This window comes from Scyliorhinus torazame, chromosome 16, assembly GCF_047496885.1.
Source record: "Scyliorhinus torazame isolate Kashiwa2021f chromosome 16, sScyTor2.1, whole genome shotgun sequence".
NCBI lineage: Eukaryota > Metazoa > Chordata > Chondrichthyes > Carcharhiniformes > Scyliorhinidae > Scyliorhinus > Scyliorhinus torazame.
Window position 1 is genome coordinate 180105773 of NC_092722.1, and position 22969 is coordinate 180128741.

Sequence of the window (22969 nt, forward strand, 5' to 3'; positions counted from 1 at the left end):
CATTTGTTACCCATCCATAACTGCCCTTGAAAAGGTGGTGGTGAGCCGCCTCCCTGGACCGCTGCAGTCCCTGTGGTGTAGGCACACCTGCAGTGCTGTTAGGAACGCAGTTCTGGGATTTTGACTCCTCCACCATGAAGGAAAGTGCGTGGCTTGGAGCAAGGTTTACAGGTGGTGGCGTTTTTCATGCATCTGCTGCCCTCCTTCTGCATGGTGCATGTGCTGAGTTTGGAAGGCGCTGTCGAAGGAGCCTTGTCAAGTTGCTGTGTGTGTTTGGCAGTAAACGTTGTCAGTATGGATACAATAGGGCTAATTTTGAACTTGGTCAATAATGTAATAAAGGCGATATTGGGTAAACCGCCTGTCTCCCAGTATTTATTTCCATCCCAGCTATCAGAAATCATCAGCCAAAGATAACGTAACCCCCCCCACCCCCCCTCACTCTCCCACCAACCAACCCCCGCCCCCCCAAAGAACAGGACATCTTTCTCAGTTAGTGAACATAACTAGCAACTGAGTGGCCAGCCCCTCCCAAGCTCAGCATCAAATAAGTATGGTCAATAAGTTTATAGATAAAGCAGGTTTGGGTGATATGGTCTGTCCACCTTGAAATGAATGGAAACAGATGCAAGTATTTTTTACAGAGACACACAATTGGAAATACAATTGTTTGTGAAGAAGAACATTTCAAATTCAACCGGACCAGGAATCTGTGTGTACGTGGGTAGGATTTGGGGTTGGGGCTTTGGTGAGGGCCTTTGGGTGGGGGTTGAGTACCTCACGTGTTGGGAGGGGATCGGGCCTCAGGAAGATGGGCGTGTTAATAATAATAATAATCGCTTATTGTGAAAAGTAGGCTTCAATGAAGTGACTGTGAAAAGCCCCTTGTCGCTACATTCCGGCTTCTGTTCGGGGAGGCCGGTACGGGAATTGAACCAGCACTGCTGGCCTTGTTCTGCATTACAAACCAGCTGTTAAGCCCACTGTGAGGAGCTCAATTCAAGGGTGTGAGGTTGCCAAGCCGTGGGCAGCCAAGGGAGGGGGGGTGGGCCCACCAGAAGGTATCAACGGCAATGACCCGATGGATTACGTTGCTCAAATGCTGGCGAACTTAGTTGGTGGAGCACAGTAAGAAGTCTTACAACACCAGGTTAAAGTCCAACAGGTTTGTTTCGATATCACTAGCTTTCAGAGCGCTGCTCCTTCCTCAGGTGAATGCAGAGGTATGTTCCAGAAACATATATATAGACAGATTCAAAGATGTCAGACAATGCTTGGAATGCGAGCATTAGCAGGTGATTAAATCTTTACAGATCCAGAGATGGGGTAACCCCAGGTTAAAGAGGTGTGAATTGTGTCAAGCCAGGACAGTTGGTAGGATTTCACAGGCCAGATGGTGGGGGATGAATGTAATGCAACATGAATCCCAGGTCCCGGTTGAGGCCGCACTCATTTGTGCGGAATTTGGCTATAAGTTTATGCTCGGCGATTCTGCGTTGTTGCGCGTCCTGAAGGCCGCGTTGGAGAACGCTTACCCGGAGATCAGAGGCTGAATGCCCTTGACTGCTGAAGTGTTCCCTGACTGGAAGGGAACATTCCTGCCTGGTGATTGTCGCGCGATGTCCGTTCATTCGTTGTCGCAGCGTCTGCATGGTCTCGCCAATGGACCATGCTTCGGGACATCCTTTCCTGCAGCGTATGAGGTAGACAACGTTGGCCGAGTCGCACGAGTATGTACCCCGTACCTGGTGGGTGGTGTTCTCACGTGTAATGGTGGTATCCATGTCGATGATCTGGCACGTCTTGCAGAGATTACCATGGCAGGGTTGTGTGGTGTCGTGGTCACTGTTCTGAAGGCTGGGTAGTTTGCTGCAAACAATGATTTGTTTGAGGCGCGGTTGTTTGAAGGCAAGTAGTAGGGGTGTGGGGATGACCTTGGCAAGATGTTTGTCTTCATCCATGACGTATTGAAGGCTGTGAAGAAGATGTTGTAGTTTCTCCGCTCCAGGAAAGTACTGGACGACGAAGGGTATTCTGTCGGTTGTGTCCCATGTTTTTCTTCTGAGGAGGGTGGTGCGGTTTTTTGCTGTGGCGTGTTGGAACTGTCGATCGATGAGTCGAGCGCCTTATCCCGTTCGTACGAGGGCATCTTTCAACGTCTGTAGATGTCTGTTACGCTCCTCCTCGTCTGAGCAGATCCTGTGTATACGGAGAGCTTGTCCATAGGGGATAGCTTCTTTAATGTGGCCTCAACCGGGACCTGGGATTCATGTCGCATTACATTCATCCCCCACCATCTGGCCTGCGAAATCCTACCAACTGTCCTGGCTTGACACAATTCACACCTCTTTAACCTGGGGTTACCCCATCTCTGGATCTGTAAAGATTTAATCACCTGCTAATGCTCGCATTCCAAGCATTGTCTGGCATCTTTGAATTTGTCTGTATATATGTTTCTGGAACATACCTCTTCATTCACCTGAGGAAGGACCAGCGCTCCGAAAGCTAGTGATATCGAAACAAACCTGTTGGACTTTAACCTGATGTTGTAAGACTTCTTACTGTGCTCACCCCAGTCCAACGCCGGCACCTCCACATCATAGTTGGTAGAGACAGCGTCCCCAAACCCCCAGAGCTTGACAGAGCACGCACAGGTCACTCAGACCGAAACCAAGGTCGAGGAGCAGCCAAGGCGATTATCGCAGAGCTCCGCCGATATCAGGACTGTGAGATGGATCCTGCGTTGGGCACGCTAGACGAAAGAGAGCACCTGGGAAGGACACAAAATCAGAATCCACCATGACATTGGGGCAGATCTAGCAAAATGCAGGGCTGAGTTTAACCAGGCGAAATGGGCCGTGGACAAGAACGGGGTACGTTTCAGCATGCTGTTACCTGCTAGGCTCTGGGTCACATATCAAACAAATGGAACTTTACTTCAACTCCCCGGTGGAAACAAATGAGTTTGTCAGAATGAACAGCTGAGACAAGGGATAGGCACGGCAACGATGAGAGTTGTGCAGGGAAAGACTGTGAAAGAGCAAAATTCTCATTGGACTCATTGCAGAGTGTGCATGTTTGCGCGGGACTGCGCTGCCTTGCTCTGATCATAAAGGGAAGACTGGATCATAGAAAGAAGCGAGGAGACGGGAAGGCAGGTGTGGGTTTAAACAAGGAAAATGGGCAGACAGCGGGCTTGAGGAAGGGAATGACCAGCCTCGGGAGTGGGGGGGGGGGGCGGGGGGAGCACCATACTAGCAGAAATAGCTGGCACGGGAAGACAGACAGCACGGCGCACCTCCTTGTAGGAAGGGAGCATCTGGTTGGGGGTGGGGGTGGCACAGGGAGAGACGGGGAAAGGACGACGCAGGGAAAGGGGGATGGGGGTATGTGGGGGGGGAAGGAACACAAAAGGAACGGAGCAGGAAAAATGAGTTGGGTTTCGTTCTGGCTTCGGCAAGGGAGGAACATGCTGAAGAAGCAAGATAGTGCAGCAAACAGCCACTTTGGATGGTCCCTGGGGAAAGGGAGACCCCAGAGTGCAAGGATGCACCCATGTGGCGTAAACACAGTTAGCAGCCATATTAGGTGTCCCCTGGAACAAGAGGAAACCACGGAGTGCAGGTGTCCGACCTCATGGTGAGAACGCGACCCCGGTCATTTTGGACGGCCCCCAACAAAGGGAAACCCCGGAGTACAGGGGCGCGTCCACCAGGTAAGTATGATTGATCCCGCAGGAGCGGGGGGACAGAAACCCCCCCCCACCTGGAATATCACGGCTGCTACTGTGCGCCGTTGGTGGACGAAGTGACCTTACGATGGAAGGACTCCCGAGGTGGACTCTGAAAGATATAGCACAGGGCTAAATCGCTGGCTTTGAAAGCAGACCAAGGCAGGCCAGCAGCACGGTTCCAGTCCCGTACCAGCCTCCCCGAACAGGCGCCGGAATGTGGCGACTAGGGGCTTTTCACAGTAACTTCATTTCAAGCCTACTTGTGACAATAGGCGATTTTCATGTCATTTCTTTTCTTCATAAAGAGCTGCCTCCGAGCTCACCATCCAGATTTGTGTGGACGGTCAGGAATCAAAGAGCCAGCAACTCTGGACCCACCACAGCGCCAGTGTCTCTCTGATGCATGAACTCTCATGAGAACCTCTCATGTGTGCCGGCTCTGCTGCCGGCAAGTGCCATATAATCCTGACATAGATCCTGCGGGGAAATTCAGCATCTCGATCTCCGTTACTCCTTGTGCTATGAGAACAGAAATTCCAATTCAGAAGTCAGGGAGAAAGTGAAGTGAGCAATTGTTCTTGCTGCCCTGTTACTTAGTAGAAAGGTTGCGGGCCTTCAGATGAAAACAAGAAGAGTTTCTGACGCTGGAGCCTAGCGTCAGATAAAATTGATCCATTATTCACATCTTATTATCTTTTGTCTGCAATGCGAACAGGTGTGGGTGAAGGGGAAATGATTGAGTATAGAATGTAGTCCATTTGTTAGCTTGGACCAGCACAGCTTCCCAATGTGAGCTATCCATATTGTGGAATATCCCTTCTTGAGTTCTGGATCAATGGTGAATGAGAGGAACCTCTGTGGAGTCAGAGACGTATGTTCTAGTTCCAATAGTCAGTGATCATCTTGCTCTGTCCATCCAATTGGATTGGTAGCATTGGGCACTTTGGAGTGAGGCAATCTCTGGTCATACATCATCTGAGGCATCACCTTGTGCATAAATACAATGCATAGACCAAATGTTTCCGTCTGTTCCTGCCAGCAGGATCTCCTGGTGCCACCGGCATCGACCGCCCTCCCCACTCCCGAGATTTTCACTTGTGCTGTGTATGCCGGGATTTCCCGGTCCTACGCAGTGAACTCTCTGAAGAGAAATGCGGAAACCAGGGATGGTGAGATGGATGCCCTCAAGTGGGAGAACCTTCAATCTGGTGTGAGAGTCTTACTGAATGTAGGGCAATTGCCAGGTTTGGATGGTTGTATGCTGGAAGCCAGGGAGGAAACATGATCCAGGTGTTGTTGGAAATCATGAGGGGAGGGTTGCACAAAATCTGGTGCCAGATTTAAGGGGCCAGTCGCTAACAGCCAGATCACAAGGAGGATGACCATTCAATAGGGCAAGAACTTAACCAGGTTTACTGGCGAGTCTTCAGCACTGGTTAATGATTATGCCCCAGGAACTGTGTGTGTGTGTGTGTGTGTGTGTGTATGTGTGTCTCACCCTGGCAGTCTCATTGGGTGGACACCTGCTGTTAGGCTCCACTAATACTTGAGAGGTTGGAGTAGAGGTTCGAGGCCCAATCCTCTTGTGGTGACATGGCGCATCTCAAGCGGCCTTTATTGCCATGTCACGCACAAATTACCCCCCCAAACCAATGATGATAAAAGAAATGTGGGGAGTGTCCGAGCACTGTTCGAAAGAACAATTAATTCACTGTCCTTGACTTTCAGGGTTCAGGTGCTGCACCCCATGTGGGCTCCAGTGCTGTGGGTTTTGATACGGGAACCTGCATTTATCTAGCACTTTTCTGTCCTCAGTACAGCACTTCACAGCCAATGAAGTATTTTTGAAATGTAGTCACTGTTGCAATGGCGGAAACTGGGTAGCTAATCTGTGCACAGCAAGCTCCCACAAACAGCCATGTGATCGTGACGAGATGATCTAACACACACACACACACAGACACACACACACACATCTAGTGGAGTCCTGTCAATAGCTGACAACTTTTCATTCATAAAATCACTGATCGAAAGAAGCACATCTTAGTGATGGATAAGCATGTTTACTGAGCCTCTGGCTAATAAGAATAGTTTTCTCCTGGCTGTGTTAATAGACAGTTGAGCTCACAAATAAGAAAGATATGTTGAAGGAACTCTCTCTAACTCCTGATTCCCCTAACCATACTGTTCAAATGTATTTTGCCTCATGTTAATTCCCTCGCGAACAAAGAAAGACACTTAAAACACCCTCAGCATCAAACGGCTGTGATGCTGTGGCATGTTGCATGCAGTATGGGAAAAGGCTCACTGGGTTCCAAAGGCTGCCGAGATTTCACATTTCTCTTACCTTGGGCAATGAATATTTGGGGAGTTTCATTTGTGCGAAGCTCTCTCTTCGATATGACACGTAATAAGTCACTCGTCCACCGGTTGTCACCTGAGTAGTGAAGCACAAGAAAATATTGCACATTTCTCATGGACTGAAGCAAAGTAGTAGAAATTGGTTATGGGCAGTAAAGATCTTATAGACAGCAAACGCACAATAAAGATCAATAAAGTGTTTGACGTGGTCCGCAGTGGGTGATAACGACAATCGACTACTTTAGTCTGATCACCAGTGCTACTCGGCAATTCATTTCTCTTGCAAACTACCGAAACGTGTTATAGAACATAGAACATTACAGCGCAGTACAGGCCCTTCGGCCCTCGATGTTGCACCGACCTGTGAAACCACTCTAAAGCCCATCTACACTATTCCCTTATCGTCCATATGTCTATCCAATGACCATTTGAATGCCCTTAGTGTTGGCAAGTCCACTACTGTTGCAGGCAGGGCATTCCACACCCTTACTACTCTCGGAGTAAAGAACATACCTCTGACATCTGTCTTATATCTATCTCCCCTCAATTTAAAGCTATGTCCCCTTGTGCTAGACATCACCATCTGAGGAAAAAGGCTCTCACTGTCCACTCTATCTAATCCTCTGATCATCTTGTATGCCTCAATTAAGTCACCTCTTAGCCTTATTCTCTCCAACGAAAACAGCCTCAAGTCCCTCAGCCTTTCCTCATAAGATCTTCCCTCCATACCAGGCAACACCTTCTGGTAAATCTCCTCTGCAACCTTTCCAATGCTTCCACATCCTTCCTATAATGCGGCGACCAGAATTGCACGCAATACTCCAAATGCGGCCCCACCAGAGTTTTGTACAGCTGCAACATGACCTCATGGATCCGAAACTCAATCCCTCTACCAATAAAAGCTAACACATCATACGCCTTCTTAACAACCCTCTCAACCTGGGTGGCAACTTTCAGGGATCTATGTACATGGACACCAAGATCTCTCTGCTCATCCACACTGCCAAGAATCTTACCATTAGCCCAGAACTCTGTCTTCCTGTTATTCCTTCCAAAATGAATCACCTCACACTTTTCTGATTTAACTCCATTTGCCACCTCTCAGCCCAGCGCTGCAGCTTATCTATGTCCCTCTGGAACTTGTAACATCCTTCTGCACTGTCCACAACTCCACCGACTTTAGTGTCATCTGCAAATTTATTCACCCATCCTTCTACGCCCTCCTCCAAGTCATTTATAAAAATGACAAACAGCAGTGGCACCAAAATAGATCCTTGTGGTACACCACTAGTAACTGGACTCCGGTCTGAACATTTCCCATCAACCACCACCCTTTGTCTTCTTCCAGCTAGCCAATTTCTGATCCAAACTGCTAAATCACCCTGAATCCCATGCCTCCGTATTTTCTGCAGTAGCCTACCATGTGGAACCTTATCAAACGCTTTACTGAAATCCATATACACCACATCAACTGCTTTACCCTCATCCACCTGTTTGGTCACCTTCTCAAAGAACTCAATAAGGTTTGTGAGGCACGACCTACCCTTCACAAAACCGTGTTGACTATGTCTAATCAAATTATTCCTTTCCAGATGATTATACACCCTATCTCTTATAAACCTTTCCAAGATTTTGCCCACAACAGAAGTAAGGCTCATTGGTCTATAGTTACCGGGGTTGTCTCTACTCCCTTCTTGAACAAGGGGACAACATTTGCTATCCTCCAGTCTTCTGGCGCTATTCCTGTAGACAAAGATGACTTAAAGATCAAAGCCAAAGACTCAGCAATCTCCTCCCTAGCTTCCCAGAGAATCCTAGGATAAATCCCATCCGGCCCAGTGGACTTAGCTATTTTCACACTTTCCAGAATTGCTAACACCTCCTCCTTATGAACCTCAAGCCCTTCTAGTTTAGTAGCCTGAATCTCAGTATTCTCCTCGACAACATTGTCTTTTTCCTGTGTGAATGCTGACAAAAAATATTCATTTAGCACCTCGCCTATCCCCTCGGACTCCAAGCACAACTTCCCACTACTGTCCTTGACTGGCCCTACTCTTACCCTAGTCATTCTTTTATTCCTGACATATCTATAGAAAGCTTTAGGGTTATCCTTGATCCTACCTGCCAAAGACCTGTCATGTCCCCTCCTGGCTCTTCTTAGCTCTCTCTTTAGGTCCTTCCTAGCTAACTTGTCACTCTCGAGCGCCCTAACTGAACCTTCATGTCTCATTTTTACATAAGCCTCCTTCTTCCTCTTGACAAGTGTTTCGACTGCCTTAGTAAACCACGGTTACCTTGCTCGACCACTTCCTCCCTGCCTGACAGGTACATACTTATCAAGGACATGCAGTAGCTGTTCCTTGAACAAGCTCCACATTTTCATTGTGCCCATCCCCTGCAGTTTTCCTCTCCATCCGATGCATCCTAAGTCTTGCCTCATCGCATCATAATTGCCTTTCCCCCAGATATAACCCTTGCCCTGCGGTATATACCCATCCCTTTCCATCGCTAAAGTAAACGTAATCAAACTGTGGTCACTATCACCAAAGTGTTCACCTACCTCCAAATCTAACACCTGTCCTGGTTCATTACCCAGTACCAAATCCAATATGGCCTCACCTCTCGTTGGCCTATCTACATACTGTGTCAGGAAACCCTCCTGCACACATTGGTCAAAAACAGACCCATCTACAGTACTCGAACTATAGTGTTTCCAGTCAATATTTGGAAAGTTAAAGTCCCCCATAACAACTACCCTGTTGCTTTCGCTCCTATCCAGAATCATCTTTGCAATCCTTTCCTCTACATCTCCGGAACTTTTCGGAGGCCTATAGAAAACCCCTAACAGGGTGACCTCTCCTTTCCTGTTTCTAACCTCAGCCCATACTACCTCAGTAGACGAGTCCTCATCAAACGTCCTTTCTGCCACCGTAATACTGTCCTTTACTAACAATGCCACCCCTCCCCCTCTTTTACCACCTTCCCTGAGCTTACTGAAATGTCTAAACCCCGGCACCTGCAACAACCATTCCTGTCCCTGCTCTATCCAGGTCTCCGAAATGGCCACAACACCGAAGTCATCGAAGGTTGATGAGGCATGCCCCTGGACACACCTCCGCGACTGCAGAGTGACTGCCAGCTCCAATTAAATACATGCTGGAAAAGTATTGAGCAGGGCAAAGTGGCCCTTATGTTCACCTCGATTTTAAAACTCTGGCTCAGGGAAGCTAACTAATAAACTCTGTTCATTCATCAATATCGGCTCGCCCTGAATCTTGAACGGCTTTACAAAATTAGAAGCGTTTCCAATAAATGGTCAACCTTTTAATCACATTATACAATTGGTGGTCATTCTTCAATTATTCATAGCTACTCACTGTATTGGCAGTGGACCGAAAACAAGTCAGGCTTGTTCACTTACCATAACCCCATGAAGAAGGTTAAATACATTTAATGCACACCGAATATTTCATAGAAAATAATTAATCATTTATATATTAATAGAACTGCCATCAACTTCAAATGGTAAAAACAAAAGAAAAAATTGTGCTTTGGGCAGAGCCTCTGGCTAATGAGAGTAGGGCAGTTCCCGTGGGCTCCTGTCAATAGCTGACCATGTTTCATTCATAAACCACTAACCGAAACATCTGAGTGATGGACAGGCCTGTGCCCTGAGCCTCTGGCTAATAAAAATAGCTTTCCGCTGGCTGTGTTCATAGAATCATAGAATTTACAGGGCAGAAGGAGGCCATTCAGCCCATCGAGTCTGCACCGGCTCTTGGAAAGGGCACCCTACCCAGGCCCATGCCTCCACCCTATCCCGTAACCCAGTAACCCCACCCCACCTTTTTTTGGACGCGAAGGGCAATTTAGCGTGGCCAATCCACCTAACCGGCACATCTTTGGACGGTGGGAGGAAACCGGAGCACCCGAAGAAACCTACACAAACACGGGGAGAACGTTAATAGACAAGGGCAGTTGAGCTCACAAACAAGAAAGATACATTGAAGGAACTCTGGCCGGGATTCTCCGCTCTCCGGTAGGGCGGTCCGTACCGGCGCCGAGGAGCGGATCCTCCGCACCTTCAGGGGCTAGGCCGTGCTGCGGGGTTGTCCCCGCCCTAGCTGGCGCCGAAGGGCATCCGCCGGCCGGCCCTAGTTGGTGCATGCGTGGGAGCGCCAGCGTGTTCTGGCGTGATCCCAGCGCATGCGCAGGGAGGTTCTCCGCGCCAGCCATAGCGGACCGTTACAGCGGCCGGCGAGGAGGGAAAGAGGACCCCCACGGCAAAGGCCCGCCCGCAGATCGGTGGGCCCCGATCGTGGGCCAGGCCTCCGTGGAGGTCCCCCCCCGGGGCCTGATCCCCCCGCGCTCCCCCCTCCCCCCGTGGACTCCGCAGGCTGCCCGCAGAGCCAGGTCCCGCTGGTAAGAACCTTGTTTGATTTACGCCGGCAGGACTGGCTGAAAAAAGGCAACCACTCGGCCCATCGCGGAGCGGGGGATCGCCGGGGGGCCACTGCCAACAGCCCCCGAATGCAATTCCCCGGAGAATCCGGCAGTCGGTGTCGGGGCGGGATCCACGCCCCTCCCTGGCGATTTTCCGGCCCAGCGAGGGGTCGGAGAATCCCGCCCCCTGTGTCGCTAACTCCTGGGGCTGGATTCTCCGCCCCCCCCGCTCCACATATCTATTTCACCTTGCTGGAGGAATGCTCCGTTACGCCGGCTGGTCAATGGGGTTTCCCATTGTGGGGCAGACCCACGCCGTCGGGAAACCCCTGGGCTGCCGGTCAAAACGGAGCATCCCGCCGGCGGGTAATCCATCCCCTGATTTTGCAGGCCATACCACTCACGCGCTTATCACTTCAGTCATGCGGGTAGGAAAGAAAATTACATGGACGGAAATGAGCGGGAATATGGCAACTCCGTGTGGGGGGGCAACGGTCAATGAAATGTCTCGTGGTCCGCACTCAGAACCCAGATGGGCCGCATGTGGCTCCCCCAGGCCGCAGGTTTTCCACCGCTGCTCCTGTCACCAGGAAAACCTTTAACAGCATCATCCACTGATGCACAATCAATTACTCGTGAGACAAGGGGAGTTATACTAATCGGCTTTAATCAACTAGAACTGTACCCAGCAGCTTTGATACAGAAAGTGAAGGCTGCTAGGACGGCATTGGTTCTTATACCCCGCCTCTGAGGGCGGAGCTATGTGTGTTAGCCAATGGTAGACTCCTAGGTCTAGCCAATGGGCATCCACCTCTCAGGTACTGCAATACCTGGTATTACCACACCCACGTTCCCTAACTCTTGGCTTTCCACAAAGACAGTTGTTCAGCTTTGCTCTCAATTCACGCTCTGCTATCTCTCTGTACTTTTCTCATTCCTGACCATTCACTCCGTTACCACAATCTGGTACAAGTGATGGACGTGCAAAGCAGTAACAGTGAGAAGCGGATTATGCAGCTCTTCTTTTGACCCTCTGATTAACCACGCTGCATCACTGGAAGTCATGTTGTCTCCCCTTGCCGGTGCCCTCGGCCGCCCCGGTACTTCCTTGCTCCTTTTGACATTGACAGGCAGGACCTAATTTGGCATGCTTGTCAAGTGAACAAATGAGGAAATAGATCTTCCTGTTTATCCTAATTAACCTGCCTTTCTCAGCCACTTGCCAATCAAACCAGAGAGGAGAATGTTTCTTTTTTGTAATCAGCGTAGATTTATTAGCACATCTGAGTAATCATAAAAGGAACCTGCTTAAAAATCAAGTACATGAATATCTTTGAGATGTGAAGGAGTTTTTCTTTGTACTCGTTCTTTTTCCTCTCTTTTGACAGAACCGATAGATCATTTGGTTGGTCTGAACCGAATTAAGGAGATTGAAGATTGTTGGGCTAATTTTAAGTCATTCCACTTGGTTGGAATGTAAAAATTAAAATGCTCCATGTCTCACTCCATCCCTGCTGATTTCTGATTTAATGTTGCTGCCAAAGATACTTCCAAAAAGCTTTCGTGTCAAATACTTTGTGTCTCCTCAACCCTCAATTCTTTACAAAGACCCAAGCCCGTCAATGGGCAATAGGCAAAAGTTGATGGCGGGCGTTATAAATGGCATTGAAGCTGCTGACATCAGTGACAGCTTTCTCCACCATATACTGCAGCACTTTGGTGGGGGGAAATAAACTTCAAGGATCGGGTCTCATGATGTGGGGCGGCCTCTGATTCACCCGCTCCTCCAATGCTTAGAAGTACAAGAGGCGGGAGACCATTTCTAAGGGCAACCCAAGCGCCCAGTGGCCAAATTTATTAGCCTTGGAACCTCCCCTGGCAGCCCCCCTGCCCCCCAGCACTACCTGGGCAGTGCTCCCTGACGCTACACAGGGACTGCTCTGTCACTCCCCTGGCACTACTTATGTAGTGCTGGGAGTGCCTGGGTAGTGCCGGTGGGGTATCTGGGGGCGGCGGGTGGGATTCCCGGGAGTATCAGATCAGTACTCGGGTATGACCCTTGGGCGCTGTACTCACCTGAGCTCTTCTCACCAGGTGCACACCTTCGGAGACCAGTCATGATTCACGCTATTCGGTCATCACATCGCCGTGGATGGATATTTTGATGGGGGGGTGGGGGCAATGATTCCGGCATAGGGGCCTGTTAATGCTATGTGTGATAGTCACCACTCATGTATATATTAGGTGCTTTGTGGTAAGGCCCTGTACTACAGGTACGGGGGTAGTCCCCTGCCTGCTGGCTCCGCCCAGTAGGCGGAGTATAAATGTGTGCTCCCCAGACAGCAGCCATTTCGCCAGCTGCTGTTGGAGGCCACACATCTCAGTGTAATAAAGCCTCGATTGCATCCAACTCTCGTCTTTGTGTAATTGATCGTGCATCACTATGCTAATTTATTCTAATTATGTTCCTGATGATGAACGTCAGGAAACGCACCCTGTCACTGATGTGGGGGACGGGTTAATCAGATCACTCATTGAAGCGACAATTTCTTTGATCCTAAAGCGGGAAAAGGACCCACTGCAATGTGGATCGTACAGGCCGATCTCGCTCCTCAATGTGGATGCAAAGTTGCTGGCAAAAGTGCTGGCCACGAGGATCGAGGACTGTGTCCCGGGGGTAATCCATGAGGACCAGACGGGATTTGTAAAGGGCAGGCAACTAAACACCAATGTGCGGCGGCTCTTAAACGTGATAATGATGCCATCGGAGGAGGGAGAGGCGGAGATAGTGGCAGCTATGGACGTGGAGAAGGCCTTTGACCGAGTAGAGTGGGAGTACCTCTGGGAGGTGCTGCGTAGGTTTGGGTTCGGGGTAGGGTTTATCAATTGGGTTAAGCTCCTTTACAGAGCCCCGATGGTGAGTGTAGTGACGAACCGGCGGAGGTCGGAGTACTTTCAACTGTACCGAGGGACGAGGCAGGGGTGCCCCCTGTCCCCCCTGTTGTTCGCATTGGCGATCGAACCATTGGCTATGTCATTGAGGGAGTCTAATAAATGGAGGGGGGTGGTCCGAGGGGGAGAAGAGCATCGGGTGTCGCTATATGCGGATGACCTGTTGCTGTACGTGGCGGATCCAATGGAGGGGATGGTGGAGGTCATGCAGACTGTAAGGGAATTTGGGGTGTTTTCGGGCTATAAGCTCAATGTAGGGAAGAGTGAGCTCTTTGTATTACATGCGGGGGACCAAGAAAGAGAGATAGGGGACCTACCGCTGAGGAGGGCGGAGGGGAGCTTTCGGTATCTATGGATCCAGATAGCCAGGAGTTGGGGGGCCCTACATAAACTGAATCTGACGAGGTTGGTGGAGCAAATGGAGGAGGATTTCAAAAGATGGGACATGTTACCGCTCTCGCTGGCGGGTAGAGTGTAGTCGGTCAAAATGGTGGTCCTTCCGAGGTTTCTGTTTGTGTTTCAGTGCCTTCCCATCGTGATCACTAAGGCCATTTTTAAGAGAGTAGGCAGGAGGATTATGGGGTTTGTGTGGGCGAATAAGACCCCGAGAGTAAGGAGAGGGTTCCTGGAACGCAGTAGGGACCGAGGAGGGTTGGTGCTGCCAAACCTGGGGAGCTACTACTGGGCAGCAAATGTGGCGATGATCCGCAAGTGGGTTATGGAGGGAGAGGGAGCGGCATGGAAGAGGATGGCGATGGCGTCCTGTAAAGGAACGAGCCTGGGGGCGTTGGTGACGGCACCGCTGCCGCTCTCGCCGACAAAGTATACCACAGCCCGGTGGTGGCGGCAACGCTAAGGATCTGGGGCCAGCGGAGACGGCACCGGGGTGCAATAGGAGCATCGGTGTGGTCCCCGATCAGGGGTAACCACCGGTTTGTCCCGGGGAAGATGGACGGGGGGGGTTCCAGAGCTGGCATCGGGCGAGGATTGGAAGAATGGGGGACCTGTTCATCGACGGGACGTTTGCGAGCCTCGGGGCACTGGAGGAGAAGTTTGAGTTACCCCCGGGAAATGCCTTTAGATATATGCAGGTGAGGGCTTTTGTGAGGCGACAGGTGAGGGAATTCCCGTTGCTCCCGGCACAAGAAATTCAAGATAGGGTGATCTCGGATGTATGGGTCGGGGAGGACAAGGTGTCGGAAATACACCAGGAGTTGAAAGAAGAGGGGGAAGTGTTGGTAGAAGAGTTGAAGGGTAAATGGGAGGAGGAGCTGGGGGAGGAGGTCGAGGAAGGTCTGTGGGCTGATGCCCTAGGTAGGGTTAATTCCTCCTCCTAGTGTGCCAGGCTCAGCCTGATACAATTTAAGGTGGTCCACAGAGCGCACTTGACGGGGGCGAGATTGAATAGGTTCTTTGGGGTCGAGGACAGATGTGGAAGGTACTCAGGGAGCCTGGCGAACCATGTCCATATGTTTTGGTCATGCCCGGCACTGGAGGGGTTCTGGAGAGGAGTGGCGGGAGCAATATCTCAGGTGGTGAAAGTCCGGGTCAAGCCAAGCTGGGGGCTAGCAATATTTGGAGTAGTGGACGAACCGGGAGTGCAGGAGGCGAAAGAGGCCGGTATTCTGGCCTTTGCGTCCCTAGTAGCCCGGCGCAGGATCTTGCTATTGTGGAAGGAGGCGAAGCCCCCCAGCCTGGAGGCCTGGATAAATGATATGGCTGGGTTCATAAAGTTGGAGAGGATTAAGTTCGCCTTGAGAGTGTCTGCGCAGGGGTTCTACAGGCGGTGGCAACCGTTCCTAGACTTTCTCGCGGAGCGTTAGAGGAAGGTCGGTCAGCAGCAGCAGCAACCTTGGGGGGAGGGGGGGGGGCGGGGGGGCGGGCGTCCTGGGAAGTGGGGGGGGGGAAAGGGTGGACTGCCTGGGAGGGTGGATGAGCAAGAGATAACGTGAAGGGTTGGGGAAACTGGCACGTACGGGTGAGGGCCAGTGTACAAAGCTGTGTACATATATCATTTTGCCATGTATATATCTTGCTCTGCGCGATTTCTCGGTTTTTTTTGTTACGGGTGGGGGGGTTATTGTTTGTAAGGGAGAAAAATTGTGTTAAAAAACTTTAATAAATATATATATTTTTTAAAAATCAGATCACTCATTTACGCCTACATAAAACGTGGCTTTGCAGATCTCGTAATTTTTCCGCACCCATTGCCGAACCAGCCTGGTGTGAACAGGAGTGAAAAATCCATAAAGACTCAGCGTACCTCCCGCCTTTCGTGGACAGGCAGTATTGTCATCTGTTGGGCTTGGGCAATCTCCTCTGGTGCCTTTAGTTCAAAGCCTTTTCTCCCTCAGTCCCACTGTTTCATGTCCATTTTTACAAATAATCTTTTATGATTTGTGCTCTGTGAGTGCTTGCTCCTTCGAAGCTGGCAATATGACAGCCTAAATGGTCCTCAAAATTCTTGAATGTGCTACAATTAGGGTTGACAAGACTCTCACCTTAATTGAGGCCTACTCAGGAGTTGTGTTGGAGAGGCCTTGGGTGACAAGTGAGCAGTAAGATATCCTTTTTTTGTTTTTACGAGCTCGGCATGTTCACAGTGAGCCAAGAATCGTCTCCACGGGGATTTATTCACCCTTTATTGGGGCCAGAATATTTAGCCTCTGTAGATAAAAGTTAATGTAATGCAACATTTCTAGGCATGTTTGATTAGCTTGTTGAAAGACAAAAGGCATTTATCTTGCTTGGTTTTGAGGCTGCAACGTGGTGTTGCAAAAGCCTTGACAGAAAATGATCTGTAAAATTATGCTGTTCCATTAATATTTTCACACATGGCAGCAACAATTTCTCTCACAGATTTTCCAGCTGAATCTTTTCTTCTAATGATCGATGACAATGGATTTATTTTCTGCGAGTGAGATGGTGGTGCATATTGTAAACAATAGACTCTCTCTCTCTCTCTCTCTCTCGTATCCGGCTCTCGTGTTTGTCCTTCTATTTCTCTGGCTCTCTTCTGCTTGTCACTCTGTCTTCTGGTGGTGGAGGCAAAGGCCCTAAACTCTGTTTAAAAAAGGACCTGGATCTGCCCCGTGAGTGCTGCAAGATACAAAGCAATGTATCGGATGCAGGAAGGTGGGATTAGAAAGGGCAGCTGGGTGTCCTCGGGCTGGCATTGACAAGATGGGCTGTATGGCCTCCTTCTGTGCTGTAACCTTTCTACGATTCTATTCTAGGTTTGTTTTCCCTTTCGGATAGTAAGTGATGGTGAGGCAGGGAAAGTCGCCAAAAGGCCGTAGGTTGCACTTGGGGTTTTCGGGCAGATGAAGCTTCCACCATGGGCGGGATTGTCCATTCCCCCAGTCGCGTGTGTCTTGGTGGTGCGCAATTCGCTGGAGGTGGGATTCTCCCTCCGCGCCGCTTGTCAATGGGTCTTCCCATTAAAGCCACCCCACTCCGCCGGGAAGAGAATCCTAGCGACCGGAGATTTCCTGCCCGCACCTTTTCGCTCATCACTCATGCAACTCCTGCAGCCACTGTTCCTTCCACCACCACGACCACTGCTCACCCTACCCACTCCCAACTCTACTCTGGCTCATTTCCTTTGAACATCCTGCCCAGCCTTTATAGCTTCTCCTTTCTCTTTGCTCTACCGTCCACGCTCCCAATCACGTAAGAATTGGATGACGAGAGGCCATCGGCTTTTGCACCCTTTTCCCTTCCTCGTTTCACCCTTTTTAGCTAAATGTCCCCAGGGAGCTTAGTTTCCTCCTAGGATTCAACGTTTTTCTCTGAAAGGTTCGAAACAGAATGAGGAGGACAGACGGGCCGGATTTCTCGAGCCTTTGGGATTCCTTTGTCATGCTGGCAGCCCCGCCTAGGGGTTTCCTGGCGGCATGGTGCGGCTTCAATGGGAAATCCCATTGACAAGCGACTGGAGGAGAGAATCCCGCTACCAGCGAACGGTGCGTCACCGAGAAACACGCGGCTGGGGGAACGCGAGAATCCCGCCAATGTAACTTCACCCTTGGTATCTCTCTGGTGTCAGCAATTGGAATTTTGTACTTGTTTAGCTGTAAACAAACCACACTTTATTGGGGCGCCCTGTGCCTTTAAAATTTTAACTTGTCCTGTTTTTTGAAGACTACACTCGAGTAAGCAAGAGAAAAGATACTATCCACTGAATTTTAATGTGCAGGCTCGCTGGGAAGAGAGGTGGGACACATCGAAGTGTGAGCAGTATGTCTGTGGTTGCAAAACACAGCCACTTAATTAACATCCGATTTATGGGCTTTGCATCCAATTAGCACCAGTCTGTGCAATGATGACCACTGCAAATTCAACTCCGCTATCTCAAGGGACACGCCAAACATGGAAGGATGAAGCAACTGCAGCTGATATGAAGGGAGACAGAGTTAAGACGGTTAAGACAGACAAAGGCTATACCCCACTTCACCAGTGCCTCCCTGGATGTGCTGTTGCGGGCTGTGAGGGTCCAGAACGAACTGATGTTGCTTCTCAGCCACAGGAGGAAGAAGAAGGCTGCTGAGACAAAGAAGATGTGGTTGGAGGTTGCTGTGACGGTCAGTAACAGCAGCGTGGTGCCACCCTCCTGGAAGTAAAGTATGACGCACTTTCATACCTAACCAGAGCAGAGAGGGTAAGATCAGTGGCATGTTCACTCCCATCCTGAGTGTATGACCTGGGTGTATATGTGGGTAGATCAAAGAAAGTGACAGGACAGCTGGAGAGAGCACTGAATAAAGCATATAGTATTCTGGGCTTTTATAATAGGGGCATAGAGTACAAGAGCAAGGAGGTTATGCTGAACTTGTACAAGGCACTAGTTAGACCTCAGCTGGAATATGGTGTTCAGTACTGGGTGCCACACTACAGGAAGGATGTGAACATTGGAGAAACTGCAGAGGAGGTTCACAAGAATGGTTCCAGGGATAAGAAACTTCAGTGATGGGAATAGATTGGAGAGGTCAGGACTGTTCTCCTTGGAGAGAAGTAGGCTGAGAGGAGATTTGATAGAGATGTTCCAAATCAGAGTAGACAGGGAGAAACTACTCCCGCTGGTGAAAATGATCAAGAACGAGAGGGCACAGATCTAAAGTGATTTGCAAAAGAAGCAAATCAGGGGCGAAATTCTACGAACCCCCACCGGGTTGGAGAATCGCCGGGGGCTGGCGTGAATCCCGCCCCCGCCGGTTGCTGAAGTCTCCGGTACCGGAGATTCGGCGGAGGTGGGAATCGCGCCGCGCCGGTTGGCGGGGCCCCCCGCGTGATTCTCCGGCCCGGATGGGCCGAAGTCCCGCCGCTAAAATGCCTGTCCCTCCAGCGTAAATTAAACCACCTACCTTACCGGCGGGACAAGGCGGCGCGGGCGGGCTCCGGGGTCCTGGGGGGGACGCGGGGCGATCTGGCCCCGTGGGGTGCCCCCACGGTGGCCTGGCCTGCGATCGGGGCCCACCGATCCACGGGCGGGCCTGTGCCGTGGGGGCACTCTTTCCCTTCCGCCTCCACCATGGCGGAGGCAGAAGAGACTCCCTCCACTGCGCATGCGTGGGAAGCTGTCAGCGGCCGCTGACGCTCCCGCGCATGCGCCGCCCGGAGATGTCATTTCCGCGCCAGCTGGCGGGGCACCAAAGGCCTTTTCCGCCAGCTGGCGGGGCGGAAATTCATCCGGCGCGACCTAGCCCCTCAATGTTGGGGCTCAGCCCCCAAAGATGCGGAGCACTCCGCACCTTTGGGGCGGCGCAATGCCCGTCTGATTTGCGCCGTTTTGGGCGCCAGTCGGCGGACATCGCGCCGTTTCCGGAGAATTTCGCCCGTGATGTAAGAAAAAAAGTTTTGACACAGCGAGTGGTTCGGGTCTGGAATGCACAGCCTGGAAGTGTGATGGAGGCAAGTTCAGTTGAGGCATTCCAGAGGGCATTCAGCAATTCATGGAATCGTAGAATTTATAGAGGAGGAGGCCAATCGGCCCATCAAGTCTGCACCAGCCCTTGCAAAGAACACCTTACTTAAGCCCATGCCTCCACCGTAATCCAGTAACCCCACCTAACGTGTTTGGATACTTAAGGACAATTTATCATGCTAACTACTGTGCCACTCTTACCTGAATAGAAACAATGTGCAGCAGTGCAGGGAAATGGCAAGGGAACGGCACAAAGTCATGATGCTCATTTGGAGAGCCGGTGCAGACACGATGTGCCAAATGGCTGCATCCTGCGCCATAACAATTCTGTCATTCTGCGATGTATCACTCCATCCCCCTCACTCTGCCTTCTCAAGGCTACTGCGGCACATCACTCATCGCACTCGTTTACCCATCCTCCCTCTCTCTGTACACTTCCACACATCCCCATATGTCGCTTCACCACTGACACTCACTCATCCTTCTGTCATGTCATACCTCTTCCTCACCCCAAAGTCACCCTCAACAAATGCTCTCCATCTGCGCCCTTTTTGGCGGTCTAACCAAAACATTGAGCATCTTCTCATGTCGTGTGGCACAATGTAAAGTGTTCACCATGTCACACCTGTACGTAATCTTGCTGCCACTTGTCTCACCACCACTAATCAAAACCTTGTATTATTATAATGATATAATACCTTGGGCTTATTTACTGTACAGGACAAAAGGCACCAATACTCTTTAGGGATTGGGTAAACATGTTGTGGGTTCATTTATTAAGACTAGTGCATGAGAACAATAATATATCAGTATAAAACTTGAAGGCATGAGAGGTGTGTGTGTGTGCTTTGCTCAGAGCAAAAGTAAAGCTAAGACTGGATCACATGACACATTGCCCAACTAGTGACATCTTGTTAATATCTCTTGAAGGCATATGACCACAGGGTAAACGCATTTCATTACTCTCCCTGAAAGATCAATTTCTCTTGTTACAGGAGAAGAGAGTACAGAACAACAGGGCAATGCACAGAATCCACAACTGACAGCTGGAGGGGAGGAACTGCTGGAGATCAGGTGAATCTCAACGTGCCCGATTGTTGCAGGGAATGGCCTCCCGACTGCCTGGTGCTAGCATTAAGTATCAGGCAGCTACATATTGAAGCTGGCTTCCTGACATACGGCCAAGCTTACTGATTTTATTCCTGCTGCTTCTCAATAACTTCCAGTGCTTTCCTTCTACTCCTCAATCAATGCACTTTCTGAACTTTACAGAACACATAGCAATGGTGCAACACCTTTGCAATTAGAACATGCACATCCTCACCCTCTTCCACATACACTGTTGCTTTCAGCCTTACACCTTAATTCTCCCATCTCTCCTGGCTATTGAATCAATGCAACCTTCTTCTATCCTTCAGATTCAAGCTCTGTGTTGGCATTATTGGTGGATTCTGGCAAAATAGGCTGGATTGTGGTACCGATTGCACCCAAAATGTATTTCCTTTTGATTGTTAGCCTATAGAAGAATGGCAACGTCCATGAATGATTCATGGACAACAGACCTTCACATCATCGTGGACTAATTCCATGAGCACAATCCCTCTTCCTCATTCCGCTTGCATCCATCATTTAGAATAATCCATATTAATAATAATGTTTATTAGTGTCACAAGTAGGCTTACATTCACACTGCAATGAAGCTACTGTGAAAATCCCCTAGTCGCCACACTCCGCCTGTTCCGGTCGCTGCATGTCTTTCGGGACTTGTGGAGGAAACCGGAGTGCTGAAAAGACGAAGAACTTTAGGAGGGGCTATTGTGTTTCAGGGATAGGGTGGAAGTGAGGGCTTAAGTGGGTCGGTGCAGACTCGATAGGCCAAATGGCCTCCTTCTGCACTGTATGTTCTATGTTCTATGAACTGGGACTGTAACTGATCATAATAAACAAGGCAAAGAAATAAAGTGCACAAGCCAGTTCTCTGTTTGATAGGAAGAAAGATTAGAATCAATGCCAAATAAAAATTGGGTGAGATAAAAGATAAATTGGTATGATTGTTTTTTGTTGAAACAATTTAGATCTCCAACAATGAAGTACAACCAGGAATTTGTTTGGGCTCCAGATCTAAGCGACAAATGATTGAATTGAGGCTTGTGTTCAATAAGACTTTACTTGTTCTCATTTTCAATGAACCCACAGACCACGGCTTTGGAAAGGTCACAAATAATGGGCGTCATTCTCCGACCCCCCCGCCGGGTCGGAGAATGGCCGTTGGCCGCCGTGAATCCCGCCCCCGCCCCCGCCGAAGTCTCCGAAGGGAGAAAAGTCGGCGGGGCGTTAATGGCGCCGCTGCCGCGGAGAATGTCACGGGTCTGCGCAAGGCAGCCGATTTTCGGCCTGCCGATATTCTCCCTTCCGGATGGGCCGAAGTCCCGTCGACGTGATGACCGTTCACGTCGACGTGAATCAAACCTCCTTTTCATCGGCGTGACCCGGTGCTCCAGGCTCACGCCGACCAGCGAGGAGGTGAGTGACGGCCTGGGGGGTTGGCTCTGGGCAGGAAATGGCGTGGCCGCAGACTGATTGCCTGAGGAGAGGTGTGTCTCGGCTTGTGTGTGTGTGTGTGCGGCCGTGGGGGGGGGGGAGGGGGGGGGGTGGTTAGAGTAGGTTGGGCTCCGGGGGAGTGCCGGGAGGGGGTCCGTGCCGGGGTGGAGGTTGGGGGGGGGGGGTCCGTGCCGGGGTGGAGGTTGGGGGTTGGGGGGGGGGTCCGTGCTGGGGTGGAGGTTGGGGAGGGGGTCCGTGCCAGGATGGAGGTTGGGGGTTGGGGGGGGGGGGTCCGTGCTGGGGTGGAGGTTGGGGAGGGGGTCCGTGCCGGGATGGAGGTTGGGGGTTGGGGGGGGGGGTCCGTGCTGGGGTGGAGGTTGGGGAGGGGGTCCGTGCCGGGATGGAGGTTGGGGGTTGGGGGGGGTCCGTGCTGGGGTGGAGGTTGGGGAGGGGGTCCGTGCCGGGGTGGAGGTTGGGGGTTGGGGGGGGGGTCCGTGCTGGGGTGGAGGTTGGGGAGGGGGTCCGTGCCGGGATGGAGGTTGGGGGTTGGGGGGGGGGTCCGTGCTGGGGTGGAGGTTGGGGAGGGGGTCCGTGCCGGGGTGGAGGTTGGGGAGGGGGTCCGTGCCGGGGTGGAGGTTGGGGGGGGGCGTGCCGGGGTGGAGGTTGGGGAGGGGGTCCGTGCCGGGGTGGAGGTTGGGGGGGGGGGGGTCCGTGCCGGGGTGGAGGTTGGGGGGGGGGTCCGTGCCGGGGTGGAGGTTGGGGGTTGGGGAGGGGGTCCGTGCCGGGGTGGAGGTTGGGGAGGGGGTCCGTGCCGGGGTGGAGGTTGGGGGTTGGGGGGGGTGTCCGTGCTGGGGTGGAGGTTGGGGACGGGGTCCGTGCCGGGGTGGAGGTTGGGGGTTGGGGGGGGGGTCCGTACTGGGGTGGAGGTTGGGGAGGGGGTCCGTGCCGGGATGGAGGTTGGGGGTTGGGGGGGGGGGTCCGTGCTGGGGGAGGAGGTTGGGGAGGGGGTCCGTGCC

The 22969-nt window shown here is 51.2% G+C and overlaps 1 protein-coding gene across 2 annotated transcripts in view; it reads right to left on the bottom strand.

Annotated features, from left to right (window-relative positions):
• The window catches only part of LOC140393265 (VPS10 domain-containing receptor SorCS1-like), a 1354213-nt gene that overhangs the window by 291496 nt on the left and 1039748 nt on the right, over positions 1–22969 (bottom strand). For both annotated transcript variants that reach the window (XM_072479549.1, XM_072479548.1), the window contains exon 8: positions 6081–6170. In XM_072479549.1, coding sequence (XP_072335650.1) covers positions 6081–6170 — 90 coding nt within the window. The remainder of the gene's footprint in view (positions 1–6080; positions 6171–22969) is intronic.